General features: G+C 44.0%; 1 protein-coding gene across 4 annotated transcripts in view; it reads left to right on the top strand.

Moving 5' to 3' along the window:
• The window catches only part of LOC139368319 (forkhead box protein J3-like), a 102,069-nt gene that overhangs the window by 65,110 nt on the left and 23,504 nt on the right, over positions 1–13,455 (top strand). For 3 of the 4 annotated variants that reach the window (XM_071107071.1, XM_071107073.1, XM_071107070.1), the window contains one exon: positions 5,002–5,085. In XM_071107071.1, the coding sequence (XP_070963172.1) occupies positions 5,002–5,085 (84 nt within the window). Of the gene's footprint in view, positions 1–5,001; positions 5,086–13,345; positions 13,439–13,455 lie in introns of all 4 variants that reach the window. The other variant, XM_071107069.1, reaches the window with a different exon arrangement.

Raw genomic sequence — 13,455 nt, 5'->3', positions numbered from 1 at the left:
TGTTCTCTGGGCTCTAGGTGCCGACTACGTGGACGTCGATTAAGGCAGCCCCCGCACCTCTCTGATTCAAAGGGGTTGGGTTAAATGCGGAAGATGCATTTTGGTTGAATGCATTCAGTTGTGCTACTGGCTAGGTATACCCTTTCCATGTCATCGTGAATGCTCTGCCACCAGAGGTTACTCAGGCAAAAAGCAAAAACGGATAAAATCCTATTTTATCTCAGCACCTCTCCTCTTTCTAAAGATTTGATTTAACTGTCCTGTATATAAGAATATGAATTTGTATATACTGTAGGAATAGTATATGACTAATATTTTAGTTCTTTCCAATGTATAACTCATATTTTCGTATGTATGTCTAATGTTCTTGTCTATGACTGTTCTGTACTTTGTCTTGTATTTGTACATTTTATGTAGACCCCAGGGAGAGTAGCTGCTGCATGTACAGTAGCTAATGGGATCCTAATAAAGTCAACTCAATCAACTCCTGGTCTTGGACTAGGGTAGTCCTGATCAGAGTTAGACAAGCACACACCGGTAAGAGGAGGAGGATGGAAGGTGTTAAGCCCCCCAATCCTCAGAAGGCTCACAGCCCAAGTCTCAGGCTTCAGTCGAACATCCAGATCTTCTAGATATGCTGAGCAACATAGACAATGGGCAATTGCTTGCAGCGCACAAGGGCCCAGGATACAGAACGGAAAGCTCTGCCTAGCTACCTGTACGAGCAACCCCTCCAGATGCCACAGACCTCTATGCCCACACCTGGACACGGTTCCCCTTCCAGGGAAAACTTCTCCCCGCCACCCTGCCCTGGCATCTGGCTACTCAGCTTGTCCCCTGTCGGCAATCTACCTGGACCCGGCTACTGGCTACTCATCTCCAGCTTACTAAGCTACAGGTCACCCTGCCCTGGCTTATCCGGCTCAGGAGTAACCAGCCCTCAATGTACTACTCAGGGCCGGACCCAGGGGTGTACTCTTACCAGCCGGATGCAGCTGCTGTGGTCTTCACATATCCAACTAAGCTAAGCATCCGGTACAGCCCCTGAGCCAGCAGCAGCCCCAGCAGAGACTGGCAGCACCTGAGGCCAGCAGTTTTATCCAGTGCCGCAGCCTACAGATACTTCAACAGCCAGTGTTCCCGCCGTAACCAAGCTCTTCTGCGGCTCCCGCATTGAGTGTCTCAGCTCCCCTCACAGAACAATGCCACATTCAAAAGCCATATTTACACCACATAGCCACAAGCTCACCACACCGTGCTGTACCTAGCACAATGGCTGAAGATGGCAGCAGAGTGCCAGAGCGGCTGCAGAGCAGCCAGTGCCCATACCCAACACGAGAAGCCTGCAGCCTTTCAGCAGAAACGCTCTGGGGCAACAGAGCCTCTTCCACATGAACTACCATCTGCACAGCCCACAGCAGGGGCCAAGTCAGAGGCTTACTGCTCCCTGTGCGAAAGCAGGGACCGCTACCTCAACAAGTGTGAGAGATTCACCTCAAGGACTGTCGAGCAGAAGCTCAAGTGACTGAAGGACAAGAGACACTGTCTGCGGTGCGGCCGGTTGCACCCTGATGCTCGGTGCATCCTCAGGAGACTGTGTGACATCTGATGGCCAGCACCTCCATTGTCTGCTCACCAGCATCCTGACTCGAAGACGGATGACCGCATCCACCAGACATGGATGCCCAACAGAAAATGAAACGCACCCTGCTACCCTTTCACATGGCAGCTATCCAGGCAATGGGCACCAGCATGTGGTAACCCCGATCACACGGGGTGGTGCAGCGCTTCCAGAGATGCAGTCAAGTAACATGGTAAAATTCTAACGCAGTAAAGCCGACAAAGTAAACATTTTGGGTGGCTGTAGAAAATTGTCCTTCTATTTAGGACTTGTTTATTCTTTTGAGGTGCAAGGCCTGCTAGAGGGGTGATAAGCTGCCCTCTGCTCTAATAACATGTTAGGGCATGTCTCCCCAGTGATCTTTCATTGGACCTCTTGATCTGTCCATCACCACCTTTGACCTGGCCCCAGGCCAATGGGCAGGGACAACTATAAAAACATTGTTCCACCCTAACCTGTCTTTAGTGCAGAGTTCTTCCAACAGAGACGTGGATTCCAATTTTAACTGAGTAGTGCATACCGGACTGCAAACTTACTGGACACTTTTCCTAACATGGTATGGTGCTAGTGGGTCAATGCAAAGAAAAAAAGTACTTCAACTACTACTTCTATGATTCAATGCTGTGTGTGTTTGTGGCAATAAATGACTGACTTGAGTATGTCTTCTGCTGCGTCATTGTCTCTAGTTTAAACCGGCACTTCTTTTCAACATGAATTATGAAGTGGTTGGAAAGGTAAAGTGAAATTGCTGTGCCAGGAAACGTGTGTTTGGTAGAAGACGTTTCTATAGACCTTGTTTGTGCTGTGTTTTAAGAAATTGTATATGTATCTTATTAATTTTTTTACTGTGACAAGTGTACTGTATCTGTACTCGTAATTACTGTGATCTGCCTAGTGCGGCGCTTTGAGTCTGAATTCCATGCTACCATTCTTTATAGGTTTTACCAATTTTGTTTTCACCAGAGTGTTTCTCATGGCCATAGGGATGTGAACCGTTGAAAAATGAATTGAGAGGAAATCAACTCAATAATTCAGCTGGAATCCGCAGCCGAGGCCTGTAGTTTGACACGGAGGTTCTCACCTGATTAGCTCTACGTGGACCTGACCAGAGCCTTAACTCGCACAACAGGTCGAACCAATCAATAAAACTGCAGGGGAAACCCAATGTGCAACATGAGGATAGCCATACATTTATCCTGTTATACACTGTGGAGAACCTCCGAGATATAACGATAGCTACATCATGTACTCACGTTATCAACTTGTTCTGTAGCCCAACTCCCTGGGTTGTGATACTGAGGGGAAAAGGAGGGTTAGAAAGAGAGAGGAGATCCGCAGAGACGAGCGCAGATAATCCATGTTTGTGTTCCTATATGAACTTAATTCTGTCAGGCGCAGTGGGCCTCCTAGGGAGAGAACAAGGGAGAAAGAAAGATATAGGGGCACGCTACAGTGCCTTGCGAAAGTATTCGGCCCCCTTGAACTTTGCAACCTTTTGCCACATTTCAGGCTTCAAACATAAAGATATATAACTGTATTTTTTTGTGAAGAATCAACAACAAGTGGGACACAATCATGAAGTGGAACGACATTTATTGGATATTTCAAACTTTTTTTAACAAATCAAAAACTGAAAAATTGGGCGTGCAAAATTATTCAGCCCCCTTAAGTTAATACTTTGTAGCGCCACCTATTGCTGCGATTACAGCTGTAAGTCGCTTGGGGTATGTCTATCAGTTTTGCACATCGAGAGACTGACATTTTTTCCCATTCCTCCTTGCAAAACAGCTCGAGCTCAGTGAGGTTGGATGGAGAGCATTTGTGAACAGCAGTTTTCAGTTCTTTCCACAGATTCTCGATTGGATTCAGGTCTGGACTTTGACTTGGCCATTCTGTTTATTTTTGAACCATTCCATTGTAGATTTTGCTTTATGTTTTGGATCATTGTCTTGTTGGAAGACAAATCTCCGTCCCAGTCTCAGGTCTTTTGCAGACTCCATCAGGTTTTCTTCCAGAATGGTCCTGTATTTGGCTCCATCCATCTTCCCATCAATTTTAACCATCTTCCCTGTCCCTGCTGAAGAAAAGCAGGCCCAAACCATGATGCTGCCACCACCATGTTTGACAGTGGGGATGGTGTGTTCAGCTGTGTTGCTTTTACGCCAAACATAACGTTTTGCATTGTTGCCAAAAAGTTCCATTTTGGTTTCATCTGACCAGAGCACCTTCTTCCACATGTTTGGTGTGTCTCCCAGGTGGCTTGTGGAAAACTTTAAAGAACACTTTTTATGGATATCTTTAAGAAATGGCTTTCTTCTTGCCACTCTTCCATAAAGGCCAGATTTGTGCAATATACGACTGATTGTTGTCCTATGGACAGAGTCTCCCACCTCAGCTGTAGATCTCTGCAGTTCATCCAGAGTGATCATGGGCCTCTTGGCTGCATCTCTGATCAGTCTTCTCCTTGTATGAACTGAAAGTTTAGAGGGGCGGCCAGGTCTTGGTAGATTTGCAGTGGTCTGATACTCCTTCCATTTCAATATTATCGCTTGCACAGTGCTCCTTGGGATGTTTAAAGCTTGGGAAATATTTTTGTATCCAAATCCGGCTTTAAACTTCTTCACAACAGTATCTCGGACCTGCCTGGTGTGTTCCTTGTTCTTCATGATGCTCTCTGCGCTTTTAACGGACCTCTGAGACTATCACAGTGCAGGTGCATTTATACAGACTTGATTACACACAGGTGGATTGTATTTATCATCATTAGTAATTTAGGTCAACATTGGATCATTCAGAGATCCTCACTGAACTTCTGGAGAGAGTTTGCTGCACTGAAAGTAAAGGGGCTGAATAATTTTGCACGCCCAATTTTTCAGTTTTTGATTTGTTAAAGTTTGAAATATCCAATAAATGTCGTTCCACTTCATATGATTGTGTCCCACTTGTTGATTCTTCACAAAAAAATACAATTTTATATCTTTGTTTGAAGCCTGAAATGTGGCAAAAGGTCACAAAGTTCAAGGGGGCCGAATACTTTCGCAAGGCACTGTATGCTCTATATAGTTCATTACTTTTGGGCCTTATGGACGATGGTCAAAAGTAGTGCACTATATGGGGAATAAAGTGCCATTTGGGATGTAGACAGTAATTGATTTACTCCACTTATGTCATGTTGCTGTGGGATGCTGCTGGGTTGGTGTAGAAAATAAGTGATGTATTATTGCTATATGTAGCAGTGATTTTTGTGGGATGACTTCATTTCAACATTCGTGCTTACTATTTAACATCAAGTGGGTGGATTGTCAAGCAGGGAATCTGGTAAACCACTAATAGCATTTGTATGGCCCTAGTGTTAATATCTGGTTTGTTGTCGTCTCCAGGGTTCCTACTGGGCTATAGACACCAACCGTAAAGAGGACACACTTCCCACCAGGCCAAAGAAGAGGCCACACTCTGGAGAAAGGGTGAGTACTGGACTGGTGTCAAACCTTGCTTTCGACACCGCCGACCTTTTCCAGCATGGGCCGACATACAATTTACACTGTTCCGATTGAATGGTCACCCACGGCGTGCACAAATGTTGCGGGATAGCAGGTTGGGCAACAAAATATCCCAGATTGACCGGGGGAGTCAGCTAAAATAAAGCATCACATCCCGGCCAGACTGCTCTGAACTATGTCATTGAGCATTGCATTATTGGCTTAATTTTAAATGACTAATGATGCTGTCTCATCTCGGCCTACAGTCATCCCCTATCTTCTTTGAGTTGATGACATGCCATGAAAAATCACGTCTCTCCTGCCCCTAAAGAATTAGCACTACACCACTGGTGTTCAGTGATCTGAGCGCCTGACTGAGCACCGAGAAGCAGCAGACCCATTCTCCCCCTACGCATCTACCACTGCCTCTGCCCTACCCATCACCACGGAAACAAAGGATGCATGGAGCGGCAAAGTGCACAATCATCGCAGCCCAACAAAAAGAGGAAGAGGGTTGGGCAGGTATAGGGAAGGGAGGAAGAGAGAGAGAGAGAAAGGGAAGGGAGAGCTAGCAGAAGAGGGCGAGAGAAAAGGAAATGGGGGAGAGAGTATTCTAGGCTTCTGTTCTAGTTAATTACCCCACACAAGGCCCTAGGCTGCCATTTAGACATACAGTATTTTCTTCTGGAATTATTTTTTGATCACAAACATTCATTAATTCAGAGCCTTGTCATTTTTTTTTTTTTTTTTTACATGCAAGCTCTTCAACTCTCTTACGCTTCAAATGCATTTCTGGGCAGACTTGCTTGTTACATTGTCTCACAGGAAGAGTACTTTGCTTTACTCAGAAATATAGCTTTCTTTCAATGTCGAAAGAGAATGTGTATTCCTACTGGTTTTCTCTAGACCAATTGGCCACAGACAAAGCCTTTAGTCTGGTTTCCAATTTAATACATGTACACTACTGTTCAAACATTTGGGGTCACTTATAAATGTCCTTGTTTTTGAAAGAAGCACTTTTTTGTCCATTTTAAAATAACATCAAATTGATCAGAAGTACAGTGTAGACATTGTTAATGTTGTAAATGACTATTGTAGCTGGAAATGGCTGCTGAGAATGGGCCTCTGTAGATATTCCATACTTAAAAAAAATAAAATAATCAGCCATCACCCCTGTGTTCCAATGGCACATTGTGTTAGCTAATCCAAGTTTATCATTTTAAAAGGCTAATTCATCATTAGAAAACACTTTTGCAATTATGTTAGCACAGATAAACTGTTGTGCTTATTTAAATAAGCAATAAAACAGTCCTTCTTTAGACTAGTTGAGTATCTGGGACATCAGCATTTGTGGATTACAGGCTCAAAATGGCCAGACTCAGAAACTTCTGAGTCTGTACTTGTTCTGAGAAATGAAGGCTATTCCATGTGAGAAATTGTCAAGAAACTGAAGATCTTGTACAGCGCTGTGTACTACTACTAAATGGTACCTGCAAAACACCAGTCTCAATGTCAACAGTGAAGAGGTGACTCCGGGATGCTGGCCTCAGAGTTGCAAAGAAAAAGCCATATGTCAGACTGGCCAATAAAAAGAAAAGATAAATGGGCAAAAGAACACAGACACTGGACAGAGGAATTCTTCACTGTTGACGTTGAGACTGGTAGGGTATATATCCACAACATGCATGTCCTAACCATCGTTTTAAAATAAGGTGACAAGTCTATAGTAACATGTCCTAGTCATTGTTTTAATATAAGGTTACAAGTCTAACTGTTCTAATGGTGTATTCAAAGTGTTAAAACTGACAGGTTGTCAAAAGTTGTTGGGGGTGAGGCACCAACTGTTAAGTTCATGTTTTAAGTATCCCTATATTTCTGTTATAACGGGGCTATCACTCTGTTATTAATGCGCCTGCGCTGGAGTCTCGTTGTAGAATAACCTGGCCTGAGTGCTATGGCAACCGTTTATTGTGCTAAGTGGAGTACATGCTACAGTTGACAGACTTCAGAAATTACTCAGCAGTTCTGAGAATGAGTATTTCCATTCTACGGCAGATAGTTAACAGTTGTGAGACATGTCAGATACAGCAAACCTAAGCCCAGACCAGCTGTTGGTTTGCCACTGGCTTCCAAGTACAATGAAACAGTGGCTGTAGATCTATATCAGGGGTGTCAAAGTCAAATGGACGGAGGGCCAAATAAAAAAATCAGCTACAAGACGAGGGCCGGACTGTTCGAATGTTCATTGAACATTTTTTAAATGACGCATATAGTCTAGTGAACCTAATTGAACCTACTGAAAACCTAACAAATATATTACAATATGATCAGATAAATAAAGCAATATTTTCTTATGGCTCTGTCAGTAATCTTTAATTTTCAACAGACACAAAAGACAAATTTCCTTTATATAAATATCCCCATAACATGAACATTAAATGAAAGAAACCGGTATTCAAGGCACCATCAGTAGACTATATTTTCTATTTTAGCAAAAGTGGGCTAAATTTACTTCAAAGAAAAAACAATAATAGCAATTTTCTATCATCCACTCAACTGAAATATTTTTAAAATATAATTGGATTGAAATACAAAAAAATAAAGTGCAAAAATCTATTAATCAAAAACAACACTTTGTTTAAGGAGAAGTAACATGCAGTGAAAACAAATATTAAATTTTAACTTTTAAACTTGAACTGAGTAAAAACTCTAAATATGTGATTGCACAGTAATGTTCACTTGTTTGAGGTTGAGGGTGATACTTGGTGGTGTCCCATCTTTTCCACAAGTTCATCAATGTTCGGGGTAAGGCTCTGAGCTGAAGAAATCCTCAGAATTGAGTGGAGGTGTTCAGCAGTAAGTCGACTTCTGTGTGATGTTTTGTTCAGGTTCATCAAAGAAAACAGTTGTTCACACAGGTATGTGCTGCCAAACATAGACAACGTTTGAGCAGCCTGGATGCGCAGCTGGGGCATTGTGCCGGGGAGGAAACGGGCGAACTCCGCAGCACCCACTGCCGCATATTTTGCCCTCAGTGCATCATTGCATTGGAGGTCAATCAACTCCATTTGGAGGTTTGGTGGTGAGCTTTCCACGTCAACAGCAAATGGGTTACCGAGCAGTTCCAACCTGCTTTTTTGTGCTTCAAAGTCAGCAAATCGGCGTCGAAAGTCAGCGGCAAGCATACCTATTTTATCAGCCAACTGTGTGCTCGGGAACGCACTGGTAGAGAGCTTCTCTTTCATGGTCTGGCAGCTGGGAAAGTGGCTCAAATTTTCTTTCCGCATCTGCGTCTCCCACAGAGTCAGTTTGGTTTTAAATGCCTTCACTGTACTGTACATATCAGAGATGACACGATCCCGACCCTGCAGCTGCAAGTTTATTGCATTCAGATGACTCGTAATGTCACACAGAAAAGCCATTTCACACAGAAACATTTCGTCTCGGAGTTGTGTTGTGTCTTTCCCTTTGCTGTCCAAGAACAGACAAATCTCCTCACGAAGCTCGAAACATCTTTGAAGCACCTTTCCCTGGCTTAGCCATCGCACCTCTGTGTGATAAGGCAAATCACCATGCTCCGTTTCTAACTCCGTCAGAAATGCCTTGAACTGGCGGTGATTCAAACCTTTGGCTCTGATAAAGTTAACTGTGCGCGTGATGATGCTCATTACATGCTCCATTTTCAAGGCTTTACCGCACAACGCTTCCTGGTGTATGATACAATGATAAGCTGTCAGCTCACCTGTCGCGTTTTCCTCTTGCATCTTTTCCCGTATCTTCGCCACCAGTCCGCTCCTGTGTCCACACATCGCAGGTGCTCCGTCGGTTGTCAAACCCACGAGTTTTTCCCAAGGCAGCTCCATCTCATTTACACATCTTGACACCTCTTCATACAAATCATGCCCCGTAGTTGTGCCATGCATAGGACGTAAAGCCAAAAACTCCTCTGTCACGCTTAGGTTGGAGTCCACTCCGCGGATGAAAATTGACAACTGGGCAATGTCAGAAATGTCGGTGCTCTCATCCACAGCCAAGGAATATGCAATAAAATCTTTTCCCTTTTTCACAAGCTGCTCTTTTAGATTGATGGACAACTGGTCTACTCTCTCGGCAATGGTGTTTCTGCTCAGACTCACATTTAAAAAGAGTTGCCTTTTTTCTGGGCAAACTTCGTCACAAACTTTAATCATGCAGTTTTTGATGAAATCCCCCTCCGTAAATGGCCGGGCTGATTTAGCGATCTCTTCTGCCAAAATAAAACTGGCCTTGACAGCAGCCTGGCCTTGTGATTTGGCTTTTTTGAACAGAGCCTGTCGAGATTTGAGGCCTCGTTTTAATTCCTCTGCCTTTTGTAGCCTTTGTTCCATGTCCATATTCTTGTTTTTGTCCGCGTGTTTCGTTTCATAATGTCGTCTCAGATTATACTCTTTCAGTACCGCCACACTTTCTCCACACAGAAGACACACAGGTTTTCCAGCTACCTTCGTGAACATATACTCCGACTCCCACCTTGTTTGAAACCCCCGGTTCTCAGTATCCACCTTCCGTTTTGCCATTTTTGATGGGTATCTGAAAGTTAATTTTACTGTGATGCTGACGACTGCTGTGCCAATAAATATTGAAATGAAGCAGCCTACTGCTCGGTGCGTCACCTTTGCATTGTGGGAAATGTAGTATTGGTGCGTGTAAAAGATCTGCGGGCTGCCGGCTTGCTGCGGGCCGGTTCTAATAATAAATCAAGATCATCCCAGGGGCCGTAAAAAACCTTCTTGCGGGCCGGATGTGGCCCGCGGGCCTTGACTCTGACATATGTGATCTATATGATCTGGGGCCAAGTGTGTGGTACCTTGACATAATTGACCACTTCACACTCTTCAGTGCTGGAAGCACTGTGAATAAAAAGAAACCCAGTGAAATCGTTAAGCACTTCATTCATTCCTGGATAAGTGTGCATGGCCCGCCCTAGAAATTGTACAGTGACAATGGAGGAGAATTCAATGATAATGAAATAAGAGAAAAGACAACTGCTGCATACAGTCCATGGAGCAATGGACTTCTGGAGAGACATAATCAAACACTCACAGATTATGCTGAAAGTGAAGCAAGACGATGGATGTGACTAGAAAACGGCCCTAGATTTGGCTTTGATGGCAAAAAACTCAGTGCACAATGTTCATGGCTACAGCCCATACCAACTAGTGTTCGGGCAGAACCCTAATCTTCAGCACTAGAAAGGACCAGTCTGAGTGCATGGGTGGGACAGCACCTTTCAGCTCTACATGCAGCGAGAAAAGCATTCACTGAAGCAGAGTGTTCAGAGAGAATTTGCAGGGTCAACAGCTTCGACCCACTGATAAGAAGAACGAGACTGGAAACGAAGTTTACTACAAACAAGTTAACTGACAAGAGTGGAAAGGACCGGGAGTAGTCATTAGCCAAGATAGTGGTGATATGTGTAGAAAGTAATGATCAACAAGATGGGGGGCTGTTGCTGAGAATCAGCCTCCTTATGAAAAGGACACATTAACAGACACAAACCTACCAGATGTCGCATCCAAGGATATGGACACTGACACTGATATTTAAAATGGAGGAGAGACCTTCAACCATGACACAAGTAATACTGTTAAGCGTTCAAATGAGGAAAACATTCAACAACGACCACATATGTTAGAGATTCTGGGTTTGAGTCCAGGCTCTCTCACCTGGCTGCGACCGGGAGACCCATGGAGTGGCGCACAATTGGCCCAGCGCCGTCTGGGTTTGGCGAGGTTTTGGCCAGCAGGGATATCCTTATGCAAGAATGGGCTGCCATCAGTCAGGCTGCGCCCCAGAAGTTAATTGACAGCATACCAGGGCAGATTGCAGAGGTCTTGAAAAAGAAGGGTCGACACTGCAAATATTGACTCTTTGCATCAACTTCATGTAATTGTCAATAAAAGCCTTTGATACTTATGAAATGCTTGTAATTATACTTCAGTTTTCCATAGTAACATCTGACAAAAATATCTAAATATATTTGTCATTCTCAAAACTTTTGGCCACGACTGTACAGCAACCGTCATTGGACGAGCAGGAAAAGCCAAAGGAAAACACCAGATCTGGTACTATTTGCAGTACTCTGAACCAGCTACACTTTCTGGTACAACAAGGTCAGCTGACCTGTCACTTGTAGATCATCTCAGAATTGAACCAATGGAAAATTGAGAAAAACAGAATGACATTCAAAATTGAATGAAATAAAGGACGTGTCATTTGACTCAGCTAAGCTAGACGGGCTCAGTAATTGGAGGAAAAATTTAGTGTTTGAGGAAGTCAAAGACATTGGCCAAAAATGTGTCTCAACAGGGTGGGTTTGCACCCTTAAAGAATCCTTAACTGGAATAGTGCCAAAAGCACATCTAGAGATTGAGGAGCTGGCTGCTAAAGAACTCCCAAAAGATTCACTGACACGCGCCTTAGTCACTCAGATTGTCGCTGACCGTGATCTACCAGAAAAAATGGAACCTTCATTCCATAGACATCAAATCTGCATTTTTGCAGGGAACCGAGCTGTCAAGGGACATTCACATCGGACCTCTGCCTGAAGCTAAGAGTGAAGGAACACTCTGTCGCACCCGGCCGCGACCGGGAGACCCATGGAGCGGCGCACAATTGGCCCAGCGTCGTCCGGGTTAGGCAAGGTTTTGGCCAGCAGGGATGTCCTTGTCCCATCGCTCACTAGCGACTCCTGTGGTGGGCCGGGCGCAGTGCATGCTGACCTGATCGCCAGGTGCACGGTGTTTCCTCAGACGTGTTGGTGTGGCTGGCTTCTGGGTTAAGTGGGCATTGTGTCAAGAAGCAGTGTAGCTTGGTTGGGTTGTGTTTCGGGGGACGCACGGCTCTTGACTTCTCCCGAGCCGTACGGGAGTTGCAGCAACGAGGCAAGACTGTAACTACCAATTGGATACCATGAAATTGTGGCAAAAAAAGGGGTAAAGTTTGATGTCTGCAACTTGGCATCCAAGTTGTTCGTCAACTGAAATCACAACAAGTGACTAAAAAGTTTCAGCATGTTGGTAAAGGTGACTCTCTGAAATTAGTTTCCTTCAGTGATGCTTCCCTAGGGAACCTTACAGATGGAGGCACACAAGGTGGACATCTAATCGTGTTAATAGATTCTCACTGATCAGTTGGCAGTCAAAAAGCATCAGAAGGGTTGTCCGAAGCACACTTGCTGGAGAAACACTTGCTCTTGCGGATGGACTTGACATTGCTATCTTTCTTGCAACTCTGTTCTGAGCTTACCACTGGTGAGACAAAACGGCACATTCTACCTGTAGTTTGTGTCACTGACAACTACTCCTTAGTTGATGCTGTGAAGTCAACCAAGTCTGTCACGGAGAAAATACTTTGTCTTGAGATTAGCAGCATCAAGGAATTTATTCAAGCACTGAGAATCCAGCGGATTCTGTGGTCGGTCACAAAGGAACAGCTTGCTGACTGTCTGACTAAAAAGGGAGCACCCGGTCTTGTGCTCCTAAAGGCATTCAGTAATGGAAAGTAGCAGCTTGAGTAATACAAATAAAAACTTTGTTACACAACCCATTTTGTAATGGGTAACTTAAATAATACTTGGAACATTTTAATTATGTTTTTAATGTTTTAAAGTGGGAGATTGTTAAGTTCATGTTTTAAGTATCCCTATATTTCTTTTATTACGGGGCGATCACTCTTATTAGTGTGCCTGCGCAGAAGTCTCGTTGTAGATGAGTGCAATGGCAACCATGTATTGTGCTAATACGGTAGAGTAAACGTTGTTAAACTGGAACCTTGTCGTCGTCATTTTGAGTTAACACCAACTGCCATCCTCTCGCAAATGTACAGTAGCACAAATTCTCACTGTCTCCTTCCTTCTTTCCTCCTGCATTGCTCCTATGTTCATACAACTTGAGTCAAGCCGTTCCCTTAATTCTATATACGCACCTGTCAGGGAAGCTTCAACCCGCTCCTCTCTTTTAGAGTTTATCATAAAGATTGGTTTGCAACAATGCAATCTTCTTTCAGTTAGCAGTTTTGGCAGACAACTGACTGTCGGTCCGTCAGATTTTTCCCTTATGCACAAATGTATCCAAATGTACTGTATATTAAAATGTGATGGTTTACTGTATAACACAGCCTCAGACTCTGAGGGTGGTACCTGCTCCAGATTATATGCTATCCCATTCCATCAATGTTCTGCAGAGCTCTCTCCTCTTCTCTCCAGGCGTACAGCCTAGAATCGGAGACCCTGCGAATGGACTGTATAATGTACGGAGATGCCTCTCCCACTCTGGCAATCAACACCGTAACTAACAAGGTCTGTCATAATGACAT

This window comes from Oncorhynchus clarkii, chromosome 16, assembly GCF_045791955.1.
Source record: "Oncorhynchus clarkii lewisi isolate Uvic-CL-2024 chromosome 16, UVic_Ocla_1.0, whole genome shotgun sequence".
In the NCBI taxonomy this organism is placed as follows: Eukaryota; Metazoa; Chordata; class Actinopteri; order Salmoniformes; family Salmonidae; genus Oncorhynchus; species Oncorhynchus clarkii.
This window is presented reverse-complemented; position numbering and strand designations above follow the sequence as displayed.